Consider the following 20,072-nt stretch of genomic DNA (forward strand, 5'->3'; position numbering starts at 1 on the left):
TGAACCTTCCACCTAGGCTCGCACAGTGGCAAGTGTATTGCCCTGTCCATCCCTAGGATTTTGATAATGTAGTCAAGTGTCTTGGACTTGATTAGGAGTCAAAAAGAATGCGATGTGCTCCCATTAAGTTGCTTGGAATATGATACTTGGATGTGAACATAGAAAATTTTGGTCTACTGCCATACTTGACTTCTAGGTTCCAGATGAGCGGAGGGAGGCAGGTATTTGCTTCAAGTTTCTTATAGTTAATTAGTTTAATGTTTGTAGTTAATGAATTTGAAATTTGAATCTGGTGAACCTTTTTTACTCCAAGTCAATTTAGCATTTGGTTTTGATTGATTTGGAATTTGAATGTCATAAACAATATCTTCATCTATTTCTCTAAAAGGTACGAGCAGAAGGAATACGAAAATAACTAGGATCTAGCCGTGAGAAATCACTACGAAGCTCACAATCTCATCTGGGCTCATGTCATTTTGGTGAAAGATTTTCCCACCAAATGGCCCAAAACACAGTAACAAAATTAACCCATTTCCTCGTAATGGAGGTGTCGATGAGCTGGAGTCGTCATCTTTGTTACATTGCCAGTCCAGTTAGCAATCACTTGCAAGTAACCATAATAGTCAATGGCTCATGGCGCATCGTGGTGCAAATGGCGCGTGCCTTTGCTAAGGACGACGCTAATATACAAAAATAATTGATGTATTTATATAATTAGTAGTTTTCGTAGAAAATAATATAAAAAAGTACATTTTATTTCTCATAAATCAGGACCATATAGAAATTAGTTTTTTAGTAAATTTCTGCACTTCTGAAGTAATTATTAATAGCGTAAATATACTTGATAGTCTAGTATTAGAAATTACGAAAGAAGATGAGACATTGGTGATGCTTTTTAAGAGATATATAGCCACTGTGTGGATGTTGCCTTCAATTACGTTCTCCCTCTTGTAAGAGACAAGTCAGAGTTTCTTTTAGTAGAACAGCACACTTTATTGGCTGTTGTTGGTTTTTTCTTTTCCCCTTCTCTCCAAAAGCAAGCTTAAGCATGGAGCAAAAATGATGAAGAATGACAGAGCGGAAGCAAGGTAGTAGAAATGAATAAAATCGAGTCTGGCCGTGTTTTCCAACACACTCGCATTTGTCATTGGAGAAGGAGATACAACACGTACGAGAAGAACATGACATGACCTTGTTTTCAACCACGATCGTGTCCTAGGTTTCGGAAAGCAGGCGAGCGGAAACCCCTTTGAAAGCTATAAGAAGACGACCTTTTGAAAGAAGTTACTTGATCATAACGTACATGAAGTCAAGGCAACAAAGTTCGAGTGGGTTGATTTTCCAAGCAATTTTGTAAATTGTATTACACAAGCTGATGGGTTGAAATTGATTAATATGTTTTGGTTATTCACATTTTAGGATTGACACAAATATGAATATAGTTCATTTTGTGCAGAAAATTGGCATGCTCTAGAAAGTTGAGAATACATACTTACATTGAGTAAATTTGTTTAATGTAGTTTGTTATCTCTTATGTTGTGTAGGGTTATAATAATGTTTCATTTATATATTGGATAACTTTTGGTGGGGGATTGCTCACAGTTAATTAATAGCTTAATCAGATGGTTGCCTTAATAAAAAGAGTTCTACGAAATATCCCAAGATAAGATCCCATAACCCACTATCCATTACCATCCATCAGAGCAAAATTGCACTTTTGGTCCCATTGAATAGGATCGTTTATATTTTTGCTCCCCCATTTTATTAGATTGACACTTTTAGTTCCCAAATCTTAAAATTTTGGCATTATTGGTCCCTCATTGTTAAATGTAACGGTAAAGGGTCATGTGCCATTTGTCAACAGTTGTTGACTCGACAAATAAATAGTCAAATTTTATTGGGAAAAATATTTTTTTAGTCTGTTAAGTATGCCCAATTTTAATTTTAGTCCTATAAATATGCCCATTTTTTATTAACTCCAGTAACTTGCAATATTGATTAGTTTTAGTCCTCCGGTCGATTGGATTTATAATTTGCGCCCGAAAAATGACATGGCATGACACCTAGATGCATTTTTATTGATTTATAATCCTATGTGGCTAAAATTATGATGTGGAAGACAAGTTGGCCATCTTTTGTGCAAGTTTGGAGAGAAGAAAAGTCACCTTTCTTCCCTCCAAAAGATGGCCAACTTGTCTTCCACATCATAATTTTAGCCAAATAGGATTATAAATCAATAAAAATGCATCTAGGTGTCATGCCATGTCATTTTTCCAGCGCAAATTATAAATCCAATCGACCGGAGAACTAAAACTAATCAATTTTGCAAGTTACTGGAGTTAATAGAAAATGGACCTACTTATAGGACTAAAATTAAAATTGGGCATACTTAACGGACTAAAAAAATATTTTTTCCAATTTTATTTTATCCCCTTATATTTTTCAAAAAGGGCTAAATCCTCTGTGTTTTAAAAATAGGCTAAAAATCTCCCTTGCTTTGAAAAACTCTTTTTTTTTTTTTTTAACTCAATTTGATCAAAATACCTTTTTTATTTTATAAAAATCACCCTCCTTTATATTTCTTTTATTTTGTGATTTTTTTTGTATATTTTCTCTCCTAAAAAAATAATTATATTATCTATTACAAATAAAATTTAAACTATATTATCTTTATTTAGAATAAAATTTTAATACTTTTTTTAATTACTTTGAGGTTTTAGAATTTTAAATCAATATTTTAGTTTTTTTAAGAACTTACAAAATTATACATTATAAAAGATAAATCTATATTAATTTTTTTTGTACTAAAATTAACCTATACCGACCCATCCCATCATTAGACCCCCTCCCCCAGCCCACCTCCCTCCACTGCAGACTGGAATGTTCAGGTTGTGGGGATGGAGGGTAGGGGGTTAATTTTAGTAAATTTATTTTTTTATAATTTATAAATTTGAAGTTTTAAGAAAATTAAGAAATTTGAAACTTAAAAATAAATAAAAGTAAATGTTAAGTATTTTTTAAAAAAATTATAATATTAATTTAATTTTAAATATTATTTAGGGTAAATTATATTTTGTCATTCGAACTATATTCGTTTTTATGCTTTACCATCAAAATTTTTTTCTGTGTCAACTATCATCTTAGCTTCGTGAAATTTGCACTCATATATGACCTTCTTTTTGTTGATTTTTCTTCTGAAAAAACATCACATGATGTGCATATGTGAAAAATATCACATCATATAACCTTTAAATATTACATGTGCACCGCATGTGATTTTTTTTAACAAAAAAATAATTAAATAATAATTATAAATGGTAAAGTGCAAAATTTCGTAAAGTTGATAGAATAGGTTGACACAAAAAAGATTTAGATGCCAAATTATAAAATCAACTATAATTCAGATGGCAAAATATAATTAACCTTATTATTTACGAATGGTGGGGGTGTAGCTGGCTTTTGGTGTGGTAAACTAATTAGTGTCATTGGTCCATGGTTTCGTAGAGAGGTTGGCTAATTTGAAATGACGCTGACAGTGTTGTCTTGATTTTTTGCCAGTGCTACGGCTTGGTGGAGTCTCGTGGGTGGCAGGGAAATGACTGACCCCTTGATGTCTAGCCTAAGCCCATTAATGAAGCATGTTACATAATATGATTCAGGGAAGTCACTGTGGAAGATCATCACGTGGGATTTAAGCTCTTCAAATCATTCCAAGTACTGATCAACTGTGTTGGTGCATTGCTGTGATGTGTTAAATTCGTCTAAGACGGCACCTGGGTCTACTCCTCCAAATTGTTCATAAACCTCTTCGACGAATCGCTGACAAGTTGGTAGCCCTTTTTCCACCAGACCCTAGAACCATAACTCTGTTCCCCCTTCAACATGAATAGAGGCCAAGGAGACCGGTTGATCCTCTAGAATGGTGTATACCATCTGAAAGTACCATTAGCACTTACTAATCCAACCCCTCGGTTCGTCTCCATTGAATTTTGGGAATTCAATGTTGGACAGAGAGGAAAACGTCTTTGAGAACCAGAAAATTCATAATCGACTTTAGGAGCTGCTGGTGTTTCTCCTGACACCGATTTTCCCCTGTTGCTGTGCTGCAGTTGGTCAATTAGTCCTTGGAGTTGCAACTGGATGGCTTTCTGCCCATCCACCAATTCAGAATACGAGTTTTGTAAGCCTGTTTGAATGCTCATCATGCTTTCGAACTGAGCCTCAACTTCCTGCTCATGAACTTGGCGTTTTGATTTTTCTTCCATTAACCATAGCTCCTGTTTTTTGTGTTTCCAAAATTTCTTTCATTCGTGTTCCGTCTGCCATCTGATTAGGTCTCAGAGAGGCCGAGCAAAACCTTGCTGTGGATACCAAATGTTATGATATTTCCTTGAACTAAGAAGGTTGAAGATGAAGATTGCTAAAAGTTGAAACTGAAAGGCTAATTCATTACTTGATAAAAATGGTTCCTTAGAGACGAGCTTTATATAAGACGAGAAATGGAAATCTGAATTGAATGTAAACTGCAGAGAATATATCTAAGGGTGCGGAGAGTGCGTCTGCCATGGAGGTGCTGCTGCTGGTTAAGAAAAGATGAGGATTGTTAGATGATTCAAGCAGGAAACATGTACATTCGATTAAGTGTGGTCTCCTCACAAAACAACGTCGTAGTAGTGCCACCCTTTTAACTGCAACGGCGTTGTTGCCGCGCTAATCCACTTAATCCGCTGATCTGAGGGTTGTATTTAGTCATGGATGGATGGTGGCAATTTCGTCTTCTTCCTCCAGCTAAGAACATGACAGCTTCCACTTTACTTCATCTTGAGTAATGAGATCTTATAATTCTTGTGGCACTTGTTAATTTTCCTGAGTTTTAGTCTCGGCTGTTATGATCCATTTATGCATATATTATATGAAAGCCGCTCCTCAAACATTTGATCTTCTTTTCTTGGTATTTTTTCCAAATCTCAAATTTAATAACCAATGCTACAATTTCTAATATTGTTTCAGGATGCTGCAACCTCCTCATTCCTCTTAAGTATCTCTGATCACTTCCTCACACTTAGCATTCCGAATCCACATAATTAAACAATTTCTTGCATCTATGGGAGATTTGTGGACTACTACGTACAACCCAAGTAAAGAGTGGGCTGAGCATGAAATGAATATTTTTCTAATTTGCCTTATGATTTGGGAATAACTAAGACTATAGCATGCTCAAGTTTTTCTCTGAACCAAATCTCATGTACATCATTCCAATCGAGGTATATGCCATAACGGTCTTGGGTTGCCCCCCCTCTCTCGTCATGCTGCACTCTCCATGAACCATGCATAGAGGATGCATTGATTCATCCAATTCATTAAACAACTGCCAAGTAAGGGAAGCATTTGGAAATCTATAGAAACTTGTAAGCCCCTTTTCTTGTTTTTTGATATATACTATTAGTTTCTTGGATATCAATGTCTATGTGGTTTCGCAAAAAACTTTGAAGACTACATTTAAAGCTTTTTTTCGAAACAAGATATATATTACCTCACTTACCAACATAATCCACACTAATGCCAAAATATGTGCATCTTTCTTGATAATTTGAAAATGATTGGACTGCACTTGGTTTTCATGATGAATACCATTTAGGGATCTGAAATGAGGGAATTGAGTTTAGAATTATTCAAGAACCCCTTTATTTATCGAAAATTCCAACTAAGGATTTTCATGGCTCTCGCAGTTTTCGATCCATCCATAAGGCATCATCTTCCAAAATTTTAGCATTTTTGTGCTTCAGCATTGAGGATTTGCGATCCTTTAAGGTGGCTTGGGTAGTAATCTTGCTCTTTTAAGTGTGTGGCAATTAAGTTTAGTGGTACATTTCCAAGTACCTCTGGTAGAAGGTAAGTGGATAGGGTGAAGGATTTGAGGTGGTAAACTGTACGGGGCATCCTTGAGGCATGTGTATAGATCAGTTAAGGGGGGAGAGGGTGTGATAGTGTATCAGGTAAAGACGTGGTTTGTGCATGGGTTTAGACAAGGAATTATTTACATGCAAGAATGTTTTGGTGTATGGTGTCATCACTGGAGATATGGTTATGTATAGGTTCGAACGATAGGTAGGTCGGTCTGCACGCATGAGAGTCTTCGAACTAAGGTCTAAAATCTACCTTGACAATATTTTGTGATATGTCCTATCGTATATCACTCCACAAAGATGGCAAAAGTTGGGAAAGTGGTTGTAGGTGAAAGATACAAGAAGTTCACAACCCATCCATATTTTGTGATATGGTGTTTTGGGTTTTCAAGAATCTCTTTGAACCCTAGTTAGATTCTGAACGTATTGCCCCATCCATAGCCTCCGTCATCAAGCTCAACATCTGTCAACCTATCCAATCTATCTCCAATTCTGAGGTAATTACCTGGTTCATTTTACTGATATGGAAACCCTGAACATGATATGGAAATCGCAATCCACCAACCCTTTTGAGCATGACAATATTTCTACCAAATCTGCATGGCATCCTTCCTCCAATGATGTGGTTAAATTTGACCAAGAATCTGCACTTGAAGCCCAGAATGGTGGATTTTAAGGCTTCGAAGTTGGGCAGATCAGAATCACCATGTCATGTACCGAGTGGGATGCAAACACCGTAGCGCAAGGATGCCATAACCATCAAAACTTTTGAGAACATTGCAAACAAATGAATAAAAATCTAGGAAAAGGGTACAACAAAAGGGTCATTCATGTCTAAGGTTTCTGCCCTAATTTATTCACTCAATCAAATAAAAGTGATTATAAAAAAAGAAGCTAGAAATGGCTAAAGAACAATCTTTTCAGCATGAAAAAAAAAAAAAAAAAAACCTCCTATCCTCGAAAAGTTTGTATCATAATAATCATTGTTTTTCAAAATTATAGAAATATTATTTTTCGCGCAAAGGGTTAACATAATTGTAAAAGTTTTTTCGTTATTCGAAGAATTACTAAAATGTTTTAAATTTAACGGTCGTTCGACAATTAACCCAATTCATTAGTTGATGTTAGGTTTCCATTCTATGTTTTTTGTGGTGAACTAACCAAAATGCCATTGTGGGTAAGGAAACTTAATTTTAATTTTTTTTTTGAATTTTTTATGGGTTAAGTGGATTTTTTTAATAATTTTTACAAATTTTTCATTCACCTCTTCTTTTTTGTCCTCAAATATTTAATAGTTTCTTACAAGTTAAAAAATATAATAAGGACAAAATTGACAATTTCAAGCCTCCGTATAAAAAAATTATATAATTTCATCAGATATCAAGAAATATTGATAATTTTCTAAACAACAAGGAGTATTAGTAATTATGTCGAACCATGGAGAAGCTACTTGTGATTTTCCAATTTTACAATCTAACATCACTTTTTTGCTATTTACTATTTTCATATTAAATTTCAGATTATTTGTAGTTATTTTTATATCATAGTCTGAATTATTTACAACATAATACTTATTAATTTTTAAAACTTATAATTCTTTTATGCTGTATAAATATTAATTAATTTAAAATAAAAAATTCAATCCATCCCAGGAAGTTGAACATCCAATCCGGGGGCTGATGTTACTACAACAATTATACACATCACTTTCTCTCATGCTGATTTTTGAATGCTATAAATGTCTGGTGAGCAATATCCCGAGTGATTTATGAAGATAAATCTCAACCAAGTGGCTCACACTGATTGGGCGGCACGTCTCTTCCCCCCATCCACTGCCCACTCAAACAAGAGTCTCTCGCAGCACAGAGGCTGGCCTGCGCGCTTTGGCTCTCTCATTCCCCTTATGGAGAATTATCGTCATCATTTCCACAACCTGATTTCGATGAATGGATTACAAAGAAACTAAAAGCTGAAACCTCAACTCAAACAAACTCCTTTTTATCATTGTTCTTCTCCTCTTATATCCATTCATGGCGCCAACTCTTACTTCAAATTCCTTCCTTCTAACAACCACCCCGCATTCAAGAATCAGTCCCAAGAATCACAGGCTAACTGTGTTTGCCAAGAAGGCTGGACCCTTCTCGCCTTTCGGCAAAACAGCCGATGATTCTTCCCCCGACGAAGCCCAGAGTTCAGGCAATTCGAGCCCCTTTCGCTTTGACTTCAGCAAATTGCCTGATGTGAAATCGTTGGTTCCAGTGGTGGCCAACCCATCGTCGGGCCTGGGTATTGGGGGGCAGAGGCGCAAGGACCCCGGAACGGTGTTCGTGGCGGGTGCGACTGGGCAGGCAGGCATCCGCATTGCCGAAACGCTTCTCCGCCAGGGTTTTAGTGTCAGAGCTGGTGTGCCTGACCTTGGTGCTGCACAAGAGTTGGCTCGTCTGGCCGCCAAGTACAAGGTTAGCTTTTTTACAATCTCTGCTATTCTTTTGTGGGTTTGCAGGAAAAAGTAGCGGTGGGCTTATAAGAGTTGGTAGGAAAATGATATGTGTTACTGGCAAATCCATCGTTTTTTCACCTTCCATTATCTGTTCATTATAATGAAGTTGAAGAGGAATGTATGCAAATACAGCTTTTTACTTATAATTCTCTAAACTTAAGCGATGAAGGGAGTGTTTGCAGAACTTGCTACGTGTGGAGATAAGTAGTAGAAAAAGTTAAAAACTGGTATATAAACCATTATGGTTTTAGTTTGTTGCTTTATCTTTCTCTTCCCATTCTTCCGTGGCCAAGATCCAGGGTCTAAATGTAGCATTAATGAAGAAAAACAGCTCTATCAAGTGATTCTAGTGGCCACAAGAAGAGCTTATTTTGTATACTAATGTATGACAAAGGATAGTGCTATCCCCTATTAGGACTTAATACTTGGTAGTTTGAATATCATGACAGATCATTTCTAATGACGAATCAAAGAGGCTGAATGCTGTTGATTCCAGCTTCGAGGATGCAGAATCAATTGCAAAAGCAATTGGAAATGCTAGCAAAGTTGTCGTCACAATTGGTCCAGCAGAGAATGGGCCAAGTGCTGAAGTAACGACGTCTGATGCCCTGCAAGTGATTGAGGCTGCACAATTGGCAAATGTCGGTCATGTGGCGATAGTCTATGATGGATCTTCTGCAATTTATTCCACCTATAACGTTCTTGATGGTATCTCATCCTTCTTCAATAACCTCTTCTCGAGATCTCAGCCCTTGACGATAGCAGAATTTCTGCAGAAAGTGGTGGAAACTGATGTTAGCTACACTCTCATAAAGACCAGCCTAACGGAAGACTTTTCCCCTGAGAGTTCATACAATCTTGTTGTCACGGCTGAAGGAAATGCTGGTGCGAACGACTACAAAGTAATGTAATGTATGCAATATCATTTTTCATTTCAGGAAAATACAGTAAAAGATTTTTGGTTAGAAATGCACATCAGTGGCTGTAGCTGGGAAAAGGGTCATATTTGGATTGTTACTTCTTAATATGTTTTCCAGTAAATATTGTTTGTTTCAGGTTCCTCACAAATTGTTATTCTCTCTTGGAAGCAGGTTGCAAAATCACAGATAGCTTCACTGGTGGCTGATGTCTTTACAAACACGGCTGTTGCAGAAAACAAGGTATTCATTAGTGGACAAATGAATTCATACTGCGGTGAAGCAGGGGGCAAAAAATCCTTCTTTGAAAACCATCAATCCGTATATTTCTTTATTGTTCAGCTCACTATCTATGACAGAGTGAATTAAACAAATGTGTTGCGTGTGAAAAGAGTGATTAACTTCAATTGTTTCTGATTAAATATATGTATGTTTAACTCGAAGCAACTAAGGGATATTGTTAATTTAAGGGAATTGAATCCCAGTTGTGATGTGATCTTTATGACCTTTAGAATTTCTCTTCCACAGGTTATGCTGATTCAATCTATCTCTGATTACTGTTTATGGACTATACAGATACTAAAACATATTCTATGTTAGACCAGATTCCTTTGTTTTCTGTGACTCTCCAAGACAGTGAGAGTGGTCATGTTACCTTGCCATTTAATCTGTCATTTTTTGTCAATGTTCAGGTCGTTGAGGTCTTTACCGATCCATCAGCACCCTCAAAGGCCATTGATGAACTTTTCAGGTAACCATATTCCTGTATTATGTTAACATGGCCATTTGTAAAGAAGACCTTATCTCTATTAGCAATCAGAACAAGTTACAAAATGTTTGACTTGATGCTAAACAGTGCCATTCCGGAGGACGGAAGAAGAAAGGCATATGCTGAAACCCTTGCGAAAGCAAAGGCAGAGGAAGAAGCTATCAAAGCATCAGATCAAGCTCGTGAAGCAGCTGAAGCAACAAGGAAGCTCGAGGAAGAGGTGAAAAAGCTGGAAGAGCAAGAAGCTCGAGCTGCCAATCTAGCAGCAGAAGCCCAAAAGAAAGCAGAAGCTGCAGGAGCATCGGTCGAGAGCTTCTTGGAAAAAGCCAAAGGTGTATCTTGGGAAAACTTGAGTTCGCAGCTTAAATCAGCTGTTCAAAAGCTCGATAATGAACCAAAAGTGCAGATTGCCACAGTCCGTGGCCAGGCCAAGGCTCGGTCTCTGCCTTCCCTCAAGGCAGTAGTGAAAAAGCCAGCTCGGCAGCCGAAGGATATTCCACAACCAAAAGCTAAACAAACAGACTCCAAGAAAGAAACAAGGAAGGTGTTTGGTGGTTTATTTCAGCAGGAAACCATCTATATCGATGATGACTAGAATTACAGTATTGTACGAGTATAATCAAACTTCTGAGATTAAGTCCTTCAGAATTTGAAATGTAAAGAAAGGTGCTTTACAAGACAAGAGGTGGGCAACACAAACATTCCTCCTGTAGATGATTCTTTCAGGTATCAAGTGTCTGTTCAAACGATATTGCTTTTGCCAACAGCACGTTTTTGTGATTCTTAGCTGTTGTAATCTTTATGTATATGATGATGCATGACCATCAAACTTTTACCTATGCAAATAATTTCAACCTTTTCAGCACTATTAAGTTTGTTGAGGGCTTCGGAGAATGCAAAGCTCCAGTTTCTTGCTCCAAGAAGGAAAATTATTATGCGAATCACATCTCGCCGAACCAAATCAATCATAAAATAATCCAAACCAATCCAATTTCTTGCTTTGTGATTGACCACTTTCCATGAGATGTACACCAGTCACATGGTAATTGTATTGCACTTGCCATATGATTGGTTCATCCGGACTAGAATTTCCTCTTAAAGAATATAGAGTTAAATACATTTTACACCTTTGAAATATATTACCCTCATCAATTACCCCCTAAACTAAATAAACCTTCATTTACCCCCCTATCTTTGGATAATTATTTAAAGTAAATAAAATGAACAAAAATACCGTTGACTATTAATAATATTATATGTTAATGCCCATTATTGTTAAATATATCAATTAATTTATAAAGTTATTAACTACAATGTATACAAATTAATACGAGATTTTTTTCCTATTCAAAGATCAGCTCTCTGGCAGAATTTTTGTCTCGATTGATCATTCGATTTGTATAAATTAATTAAGTACAAAATTCAAATTTGAGTGTATAAATAGTCGTATTGATAATTAGCAAAAGTTTATAAATTCATTAATCTTAAATTAACGAATGGGATGGATTTTTGCATATTAAAATTTTACCAACAGGTATTTTAGGGTATAGGCTCTGTCGGAACCCAAAAAAGTTATTATCATAGATATGTGTTCAAATTTGGATATAATGTAAAATATTAGGTACGGATATGGTCATAACTATTAAAATGGGTCTAGTCTGGGTCTAAGTATTACACACCAATTGACAAGTCTAATATATTGGACCAAATGTTAGGTCAAATGGTGAAATAGAGTCGCCACATGGAAAGATAAAAAAAAGAAAAAAGAAACAAACCTCATTAACTCCAAAATTACCTCACTTGATATTTGAGTGCCAAAACAATAGGCTCGGCGACCACTTGTAAGATTTTTGTCATTAAAATTATATCTAGCGTAATGCACAATCACAAGTTTATAAATTTATTTTAATTTAAGAGTACTAACATTGATTTTATTAATATGTGACTAATCCAATATTAATTCATTAACATCATAAATTAATAACAATTAAAGTCAAATTAATCAAATATTTAACAATAGAAGGAAGTAAAGTGAATATGTCATACTATTAATAGTCAAGGGTATTTTTGTCCATTTTTTTTAATTTAAAAAAATTGTTACAAAGATGGGGGATATTGAAGGTTTATTTAGTTTAAAGAGGTAATTAACGAGGGTGGTAAAATAGACATTTTCACACATAGAATAATCTTAAAAGGCCATAAACGGAGCTCGCACAACACGCGAGCATCAAATACTCTCAGTAGTTTCAATCTGAGGAACATTTTGATTGTATTTTGAATAACACAAGGAGTTTTTTGTCTATAATATTAACATAAGAGGATTTTGTGCTATTTCATCGAGACAAAGGAGAAAGTCATGCAATTTACCCATAATTTTAAAATAAAATCCTGCTTATGGTATGGCACGTGCAAAGCATGTAACACATGAATTTTTAAGAATGGAGATATAGAAACAACACCAAGGTAATTGTTGGAAAATAATGGAAAATCAAATAATATCTCGCCTATAATAATTTATGTGCACCAAGAAACACTTAATCATGTAGGAACATAATTGTTAGTAGAACGCTCACATATTCGAATCTAACTCGTTTATTAGCATTAGCTCAATTGGAATATGAATGTGCCTTTCTTGCATCCTCCAAAATCACCCAATTATGAACACGTCTTGCTCGCTTTGATGGATACACTTCAAATTCATAAATTTTTGTGATGCTCCAAAAAAGAACATAGAGAGAGAATGTTTGAAAAGAGTTGTAGAAAGTAAAATTTTATGCCCAATTGAATGATGGCAGCTGACAAATATAACATAATATATTAATTATCAAATATATTATTTTTTTCATTTATAATTAGAATTTACTAAATTAATTTTATGTGTAAAATAGTTATCTAATTGATATTTTAATATATATTTGTCAACAAATTAATGACCAGTAAGTGTCAAAATTAAAGTATTTTGATGAATCAAATCGTGCTTCGCAGTCAAAGATTCAAGCCAATCAAATAAGTCCACGTGAAATAACTGTATGTACATTCCAATCAAATTAAGATAAATAATTTGATATTTAACTCTTTAGAAAATAGGTTAAATTGCATTTTATCCCCTTATATTTTAAAAATAGACAAAGAACCCCATGATTCTTAAAATCCTATACAAAATCCACCTTCCGTCAGAAGCCAACAGAAGGTGGCATGCACTCGTGGGTAGGTATGAATTTTTTGCGATTTTTGACATTTTTTACTATTAATTGACAAAATAACCCTTATATATTTTTTTTAAAATTAGCATGACCAAATATACTTGTTTTAACTTTGTTTTTAATTGATTTTTTTGAATTTTCATTCCTCCTAAAAACTAAATAATTTTGTTCTTAAATATATTTATTTAAATATCTAAATGCAAAAAAATGTATATATATTTTTATAAATTTATAATTTAAATTAATTAAAATTATAATACAAAAAATAGTGTAGTCAGTTCATTTTTTAAAATTCAAATACTATATCAATGTAAATATTAATGAACAATAATATTTTATTAACTAGCTTAAATTAATATAATTTTAATATATTTAAACAAATTATAAATAATTTATGTTTAAATTACTAGTATATGTGTTCACAATGGAAATGTAATACTTTCTTACACAATTTTTAAATTTAAAATCAAGTTTTCTTATCATTTTACAATGAAAATTTCAATTAATTTTTCTTATCATTCAAAATTTTGCTTTTCTTAAATTAATTTTTAAATTTATTAAAAACATAGAAAAAAAAATGGGCCACAAAAACTGTTGCGCCATCGTGGCCCAAAGCGGCAGTCACCCAAAATTCCCGTAGGCAACCATCGAATCACGGTCGCCCAAATCACCTATGGGCAACCACAACGCGGTGGTAGCCCAGGTTTGGGGGCAATGATGCATTCGGCGGAGCAAGGGGTTGGGGCGGGCAACAAGGGAAAGGGGGCCTAATGAATTTTATTGAAAAAATTACATAATTTATTCTTTTAATTTTATATTATTTTTTTAATCTAATTATTTAACATGTTGGTAGGAGATGTTCTTGAGAATGATGGAGGAACGCCAGAGACAGTAGAACTAGAGGTGGCAGATGAGTCGAGCTGCAAGCCAGCTCGATTTTGAGCTCGAGTCGAGCCAGCAAGAGCTCGAGCTCAATTGTTTTTATTCATAAGTTTGCTAGCCAGCTCGCGAGCTTTTTTTATATTTTTATACATATATTTGTTTTTGAATTTTTTATATATTTAATATTTGATCAATTTTATAATCAAAATTGACCATATAGTATAATGATTAATTAATATCATACATTTTATTTTGGATAATAATAAATTATGGTACTTTTATTTATACATTTAATTTTATATAAAAATAAATTTAATAAGCAACTTAGTAAATTATAATATTTTTTGTAATTAAAATTATTATTTAATATGACATATTTAAATTTTATGTTATATTTTAATATATATTTGTATTACGTTATACTTTTTTTAAATTAATTAGTAATTCACTTATGATTTTTTTTTATCTATTTTTGAGTTTTATATTTATATCAGGATACATACTATGCATTATGCAATCTATTTTATTATTTATAAATTTATGTCAAAATTTAGTGATTCTTATTAATTAATCTAAAAATAATGATAATGATAATAATAATGATGGTTGAATAATTTTTATTATTTTATTATATATATAATGAGATCAAAAAGTTTAATCAACAATTATGATATCTTAAAATTTGGGCATTGAATATATAAAACCGTGTCCATTAGATCATATCAGATGGTTTGATTTAAAATCACATAGCTTGGTTCTACGATACACCGACTTGAATGTTTACGATATCTTGACATTTGTATATTCAATAAGTCTAAAACTTTACCAAATATATTTTTCTGTAAGTTTGATCATATCCAACGGTCTGATCTGAATTTTAATGGTCCGACTAACCATATTGTTCAACAATGTAAGATGATAGTTACATCAATATAATACTAACATTTATAAATATATAAATTTACTGCAGATTGTGAACATATATTAATCTCAACTATAAAATATTTTTATGTATTTCAATTGCATTATTTCAGATAATTGATACTTTTCTATAATTTTAAACTGTCCAGTATGATTTTTTTTTTTGTATATTTTACTAGTTATATTACTACTAAACTAATCAGTAGTTTATATTTATAACAATAAATTAAAATTCCATACTATATTTTGGTATATTTATAATATAGTATACATACAATCTATTTTATTACTTATAAATTTATGTAAAAAAATGGTAATTCTCATTATATAATCTAATTCTAATAATAATAATAATAATAATAATAATAATAATAATAATAATAATAATAATAATAATAATAATAATAATAATATAGTTTGCATTATAAAATCTTATTTATTACTTATAAATTTACGTAAAAAATTGGTGATTTCTATTATTTAATCTAATAATAATAATAATAATAATAATATAGTATGCATTATATAATTTATTTTATTACTTATAAATTTATGTAAAAAATTGGTGATTCTCATAATTTAATAAAATAATAATAATAATAATAATAAACAAAAAATAAAAAATTAGCTCGAGCTCGAGCTTAGCATATAGGAGTCGAGCTCGAGCTTGAGTAAGAAAATTCAAAATCGAGGTCGAGTTCGACTCATTTACACCCTAAGTAGAACTGAAATGAAGAGCCTTCATTGTCCTCTCCTGTGGCCCCGTAGAGCAGCATGTCTAAATGTCAGTAGTGGGTGGTTGGAATAGGGGCCGTGTATTCGGTTTTGGCACCAAGGCCCACCATTCGATTGTTGGGTCATCCCATGCAACCTAGTCGACTGCTCCCTCACCCTCGCCATCGCCACCACAACCGCAGCACCCCAACCTAGATGATCGGGTGTTGGCACTTGAGTGCTACATCAGAAGCGTCTATCCCAACTAACCTGATTATCTAGTGCCCGAGCCTCCAGCTGATCCCACGGCACCCGATGACAATGACGAACACGCGGCCGCTAGGGATAATAACTTAGATTAGGATTTTTTTCGGTATTCTATAAAACTATAATTTTATAATAATATTTTAATTTTTGTAATTGAATTATTATGTTTTTTGTTATATTATGTGTGTTTTTATATAAACTTATTTAATTTTACAAAAATAAATTTTAAAATATATTAAATAAAATAAATTTTAAAATATATTAAAAATAATAAATTTTGTAATCATTTTTGTAACGACTTTTGTAATACACAAATAAATTGTATAATTGTCAGGCCGCTACAAAAAGTATGCCAAAAACAATTACAAATTAAAACCCAGGCCGTTCCAAAATAAGTGAAAAAAATAGTTACAAATGCAGTGCCAAAAATAGATACAAATATAATAAAAAATAATTACAAAGAGTATTATAAAAATCGTTTCAAATATCTGGCAAAATCATACCGAAATGTATTATAAAGACCGTTATAATAACATTTATATCAAATCCAACCTAGCAGTTATAAAAGCCGTTCCAACTTACTTTTTTTTTTTTTTTCATATTACTATTTTTGTAACTGCTAAAATATATACCTTCACAAAACCCGTTACAATTTGTAACGGCTTTTTGACAAGCCGTGTGTAACGCCTCGTTTAATCGCGGTAGGCCTATCCATTACAAAAGTCGTTACAAAAAAAAAAAAAAAAAGCATAACAAATTTAAAATAAAACCGTTCCAATAAAATAACTTCTTTGTAGTGATATGTTTTCAAGTATAGACATATATATGAAAAAAATATCATGAAGAAGAATCAATTTCGATGCATGTTGACTTCTTCACTTCGTTGTAGTACATGTCCGTGAACAAATGTCGATGAGGCATTTGTAGGCAAGTAAAATTTTATGCCTAATTGAATGATGACAAGTGTAAAAGTTATATGATGAATCCTACACATACATATATACACATATATATTATTAAAGACATCCATTTCAATTCGCAAAATTAGAATATAATCAATTAATAAGTATTGCATGCATTTTAATAGACCAAAAAGCGTTTAAGTTGTTACATGATCAAAACAGTTTCAACGATCAACAAAAATTAGAGAGAGATTGATGAAATTTACTATTAATTATATAAGAATGCGAGAGAAAGAGTGAGAATATATGAAACGAAAGCAACATATATATAAGAATATTAGGAATAGGCATTGAAATGGTATTTGAAAATCCACAACTAGCTATTAGAATATAGTCTTTGCACCATATTTAGGAACGTGGTTTGGCCCACTGTTTGAAACGGAAAAATAGTTGTTAAAATTTAGCCTTTTTAATGTATTTGGAATGCGTCTTATAATACGATATTTTTTACCTATTAAAGCAATGCCAAATTGTAACTCACTTTAGCATACTACTTGGAACACAAACTACATCTCATAAATACCATACTTAGGTACGGATACTATAATACAAGTATTTCTAAGGATTGAAACTGTATCTAATTGTACCCATTTTGAAATGATCTTTTCCACTATCCCATATTTCAACAGTCATTGAACCGCATTTTGGAAAGGTAGCCATCTAAAATTGACGGGTTGTTCCAATGGTTACAAACTGTGCTGCAATATTGTACAATATTTTATCGTTCTATTTTTGACACGTTAATAAGAACGCATCCTATAACACAATAATTGGAATGGTTACATTAATGGACTTGCCGTTCCAAAACTAAAGGACGGAATATAAGAGGAATGTGACGTCAGCGATGTGATTTTATTCCTCAATAGTTCCAATGGTCGTTCCTACTAGGAACGGGCTTTGGAACAGTCATTTTATCCACTCTAAATCTCCCTTTTTTTTGTAGTATTCTAGATAAGGCAGTTGATTTTTTTTTCTAACAACTTATTTTTAGATAAGATTGATGTTTCACAAATTATATTTTCAGATAAATTACAATATAGAGGGTTTAGTGCAATTAAACCTTAATTTCAACTCTTCCTTAAAGCTGAACGGCAAATTACAGCGAACTCCGAAGAGATCCGATAATTACAAGTATCTCTTATTATTGAGAAATTATGGATATCTTTCATCTGTGATATAATCATATAACTTTTGGACGATTAGATGAAAATGTTACCTTGCTGAAATTTTATCTTTTTTAATAAAAATTAAGAAAATATATGTGAAAGATGTTGGGTGGAGTTTGTACAAAGAAAATATAAAAATTTGATGTTGAACGAACGTTATTATAAAAAATATATATTTTTTTAAATATAAGTAAAATATAATTTAGGATCAAAGAGCATCTTGGACTATTCAATATAAAATTTAGGGTTAATCACAATTAAACCCCTTCTAAAAAGGCTAAGTTATACGTTTCTAAAAAAAATTCTGAAATTATACTTACACCTCTTCGAAAATTCTCAATTTATATCTGACTGCCTTCCATTAAGATTTGGACGGAAAAAAAATCTATCATAAGCAAAAAAAAATCACATAATTTTTTTATTTTTTTCATCATTTAATATTCTCATATATATTTTTATATTTATAAAGAGGTCAATGTAATAATATATATATATATATATATATAGTGAGATTAACGTCATTATTTTCTTGTCCTATATAAGTATAAAGTTACTACATATAAATGTAAAATAAGGGGTAAAATTGAAAACTTATACAATTCTTTTTTGCTAACTACAATATTTTTCATCTAAATTGTAATTGATGTGTATAAAAATTAGTTGGTCCAAAGCGGCCCAAATGACCCAAGAAAGAAGGGAAGAGACCTGGGACATCCCCCAACTCGAACTATGATCAAAGCCCGATAAATATATTCGGCCCAAAAGGCCTACACATGTGGCAACCCACTTTCCCACGTGACACCTCATTAACCTAGGTATCAGCAGCTGTATTGGACCACATCAACCCTAGGAAGGAGGACTTCTCTAGCGGCTGAGACTCCTCACAAGCGAGGGATCTCCCAAGACAAGGATGACTCCTAAAGCATTCCTAGTTACAGATAAGGATGATTTATCCCTTATCCCAACCATCCCAACCAATTTCGTAAGATTCTCAAGTGTGGGATACACCCTCACCAGAACAGGGGACTCCCCCTATAAATATAGGTTCAGTCTTCCATGCGAGGGACACTTCTCTCACTCCCTTCTTACTCTCTAAACTGTATGTTAAGCTCTATCTAAGCATATTATTCCTTGTTCTTACACTTTTCACCAAATTTATTCATCATATCTCGATTCTTAATTAAATTCACTTACTTTTTGCTATATTTAATCTCGAATCCAATACTAACTTAGATATTGAAGTGCTAATGCCTTTTTTACAGTTTTCCCCTTCAGGATTTGCGTTCGCTTTGGTCCAAGCTTTGAACAATAGTACATATTCATTGAACCCATGTGTTTTTTGCACGCATCAAGTGGCGTTGTCTGTCGGAACACAAATTCAAAGATGTGAGTAGCAATGAAAATACCTAGCAACACACTCAACAAGGAGAAGGCCGTGGAGACAGTTAGTAGTACCTAGGCTTTGCAGGTCGTACTAGGAACACCCTTGGCCCGTGCTAGTGGGACGACATTTTCAGGACCTCCCAAGCCCACTAACTGAGCCTCCATGCCACAGTACCTCCTCAGACACCTCCTTAGGGGACCTCCCCCACAGACTCCTACTAACCATACGCAACGATGAATACAACAGTGATCGCGACAGTCGTAATAGAGAAAATAGCGATACTAAGTCCTGGCTCGCGTTGCAACCCCCTCCGACGTGGACGTCCCAGAAGAGGAAGGTGAAAGACTACCTCTGTCCCTGCACCGCCAGGAGGCCAGGGACCCCCCTTACAAGCCCAACAAGACGTTTCTCCTCAATAGCTCGCACGTCTAGAATTCTTTCATAAAGACCTCGAAGACATCCAGTACCAGATTGCAGGAGC

General features: G+C 33.5%; 1 protein-coding gene across 1 annotated transcript; it reads left to right on the plus strand.

The window, feature by feature from the left end:
- The first annotated feature begins 7,704 nt into the window (after positions 1-7,704).
- On the plus strand, positions 7,705-10,957 carry PTAC16 (plastid transcriptionally active 16). The gene is made up of 5 exons (XM_020695180.2): positions 7,705-8,365; positions 8,856-9,308; positions 9,498-9,566; positions 10,016-10,074; positions 10,180-10,957. The coding sequence occupies exons 1-5, from the start codon at positions 7,937-7,939 to the stop codon at positions 10,685-10,687; spliced, it is 1,518 nt and encodes a 505-aa protein (XP_020550839.2). The 5' UTR covers positions 7,705-7,936; the 3' UTR covers positions 10,688-10,957.
- Positions 10,958-20,072: the final 9,115 nt, after the last annotated feature.

The sequence above is a fragment of the Sesamum indicum genome, linkage group LG6, assembly GCF_026168435.1.
Source record: "Sesamum indicum cultivar Baizhima isolate 11 linkage group LG6, ASM2616843v1, whole genome shotgun sequence".
In the NCBI taxonomy this organism is placed as follows: domain Eukaryota; kingdom Viridiplantae; phylum Streptophyta; class Magnoliopsida; order Lamiales; family Pedaliaceae; genus Sesamum; species Sesamum indicum.

Coding starts and splice junctions, on each gene's coding strand:
- PTAC16 (XM_020695180.2), top strand. CDS start 7,937: ATGGCGCCAACTCTTACTTCAAATTCCTTCCTTCTAACAACCACCCCG. Junction 8,366..8,855: donor GTCTGGCCGCCAAGTACAAG/GTTAGCTTTTTT, acceptor ATATCATGACAG/ATCATTTCTAATGACGAATC. Junction 9,309..9,497: donor CTGGTGCGAACGACTACAAA/GTAATGTAATGT, acceptor TCTTGGAAGCAG/GTTGCAAAATCACAGATAGC.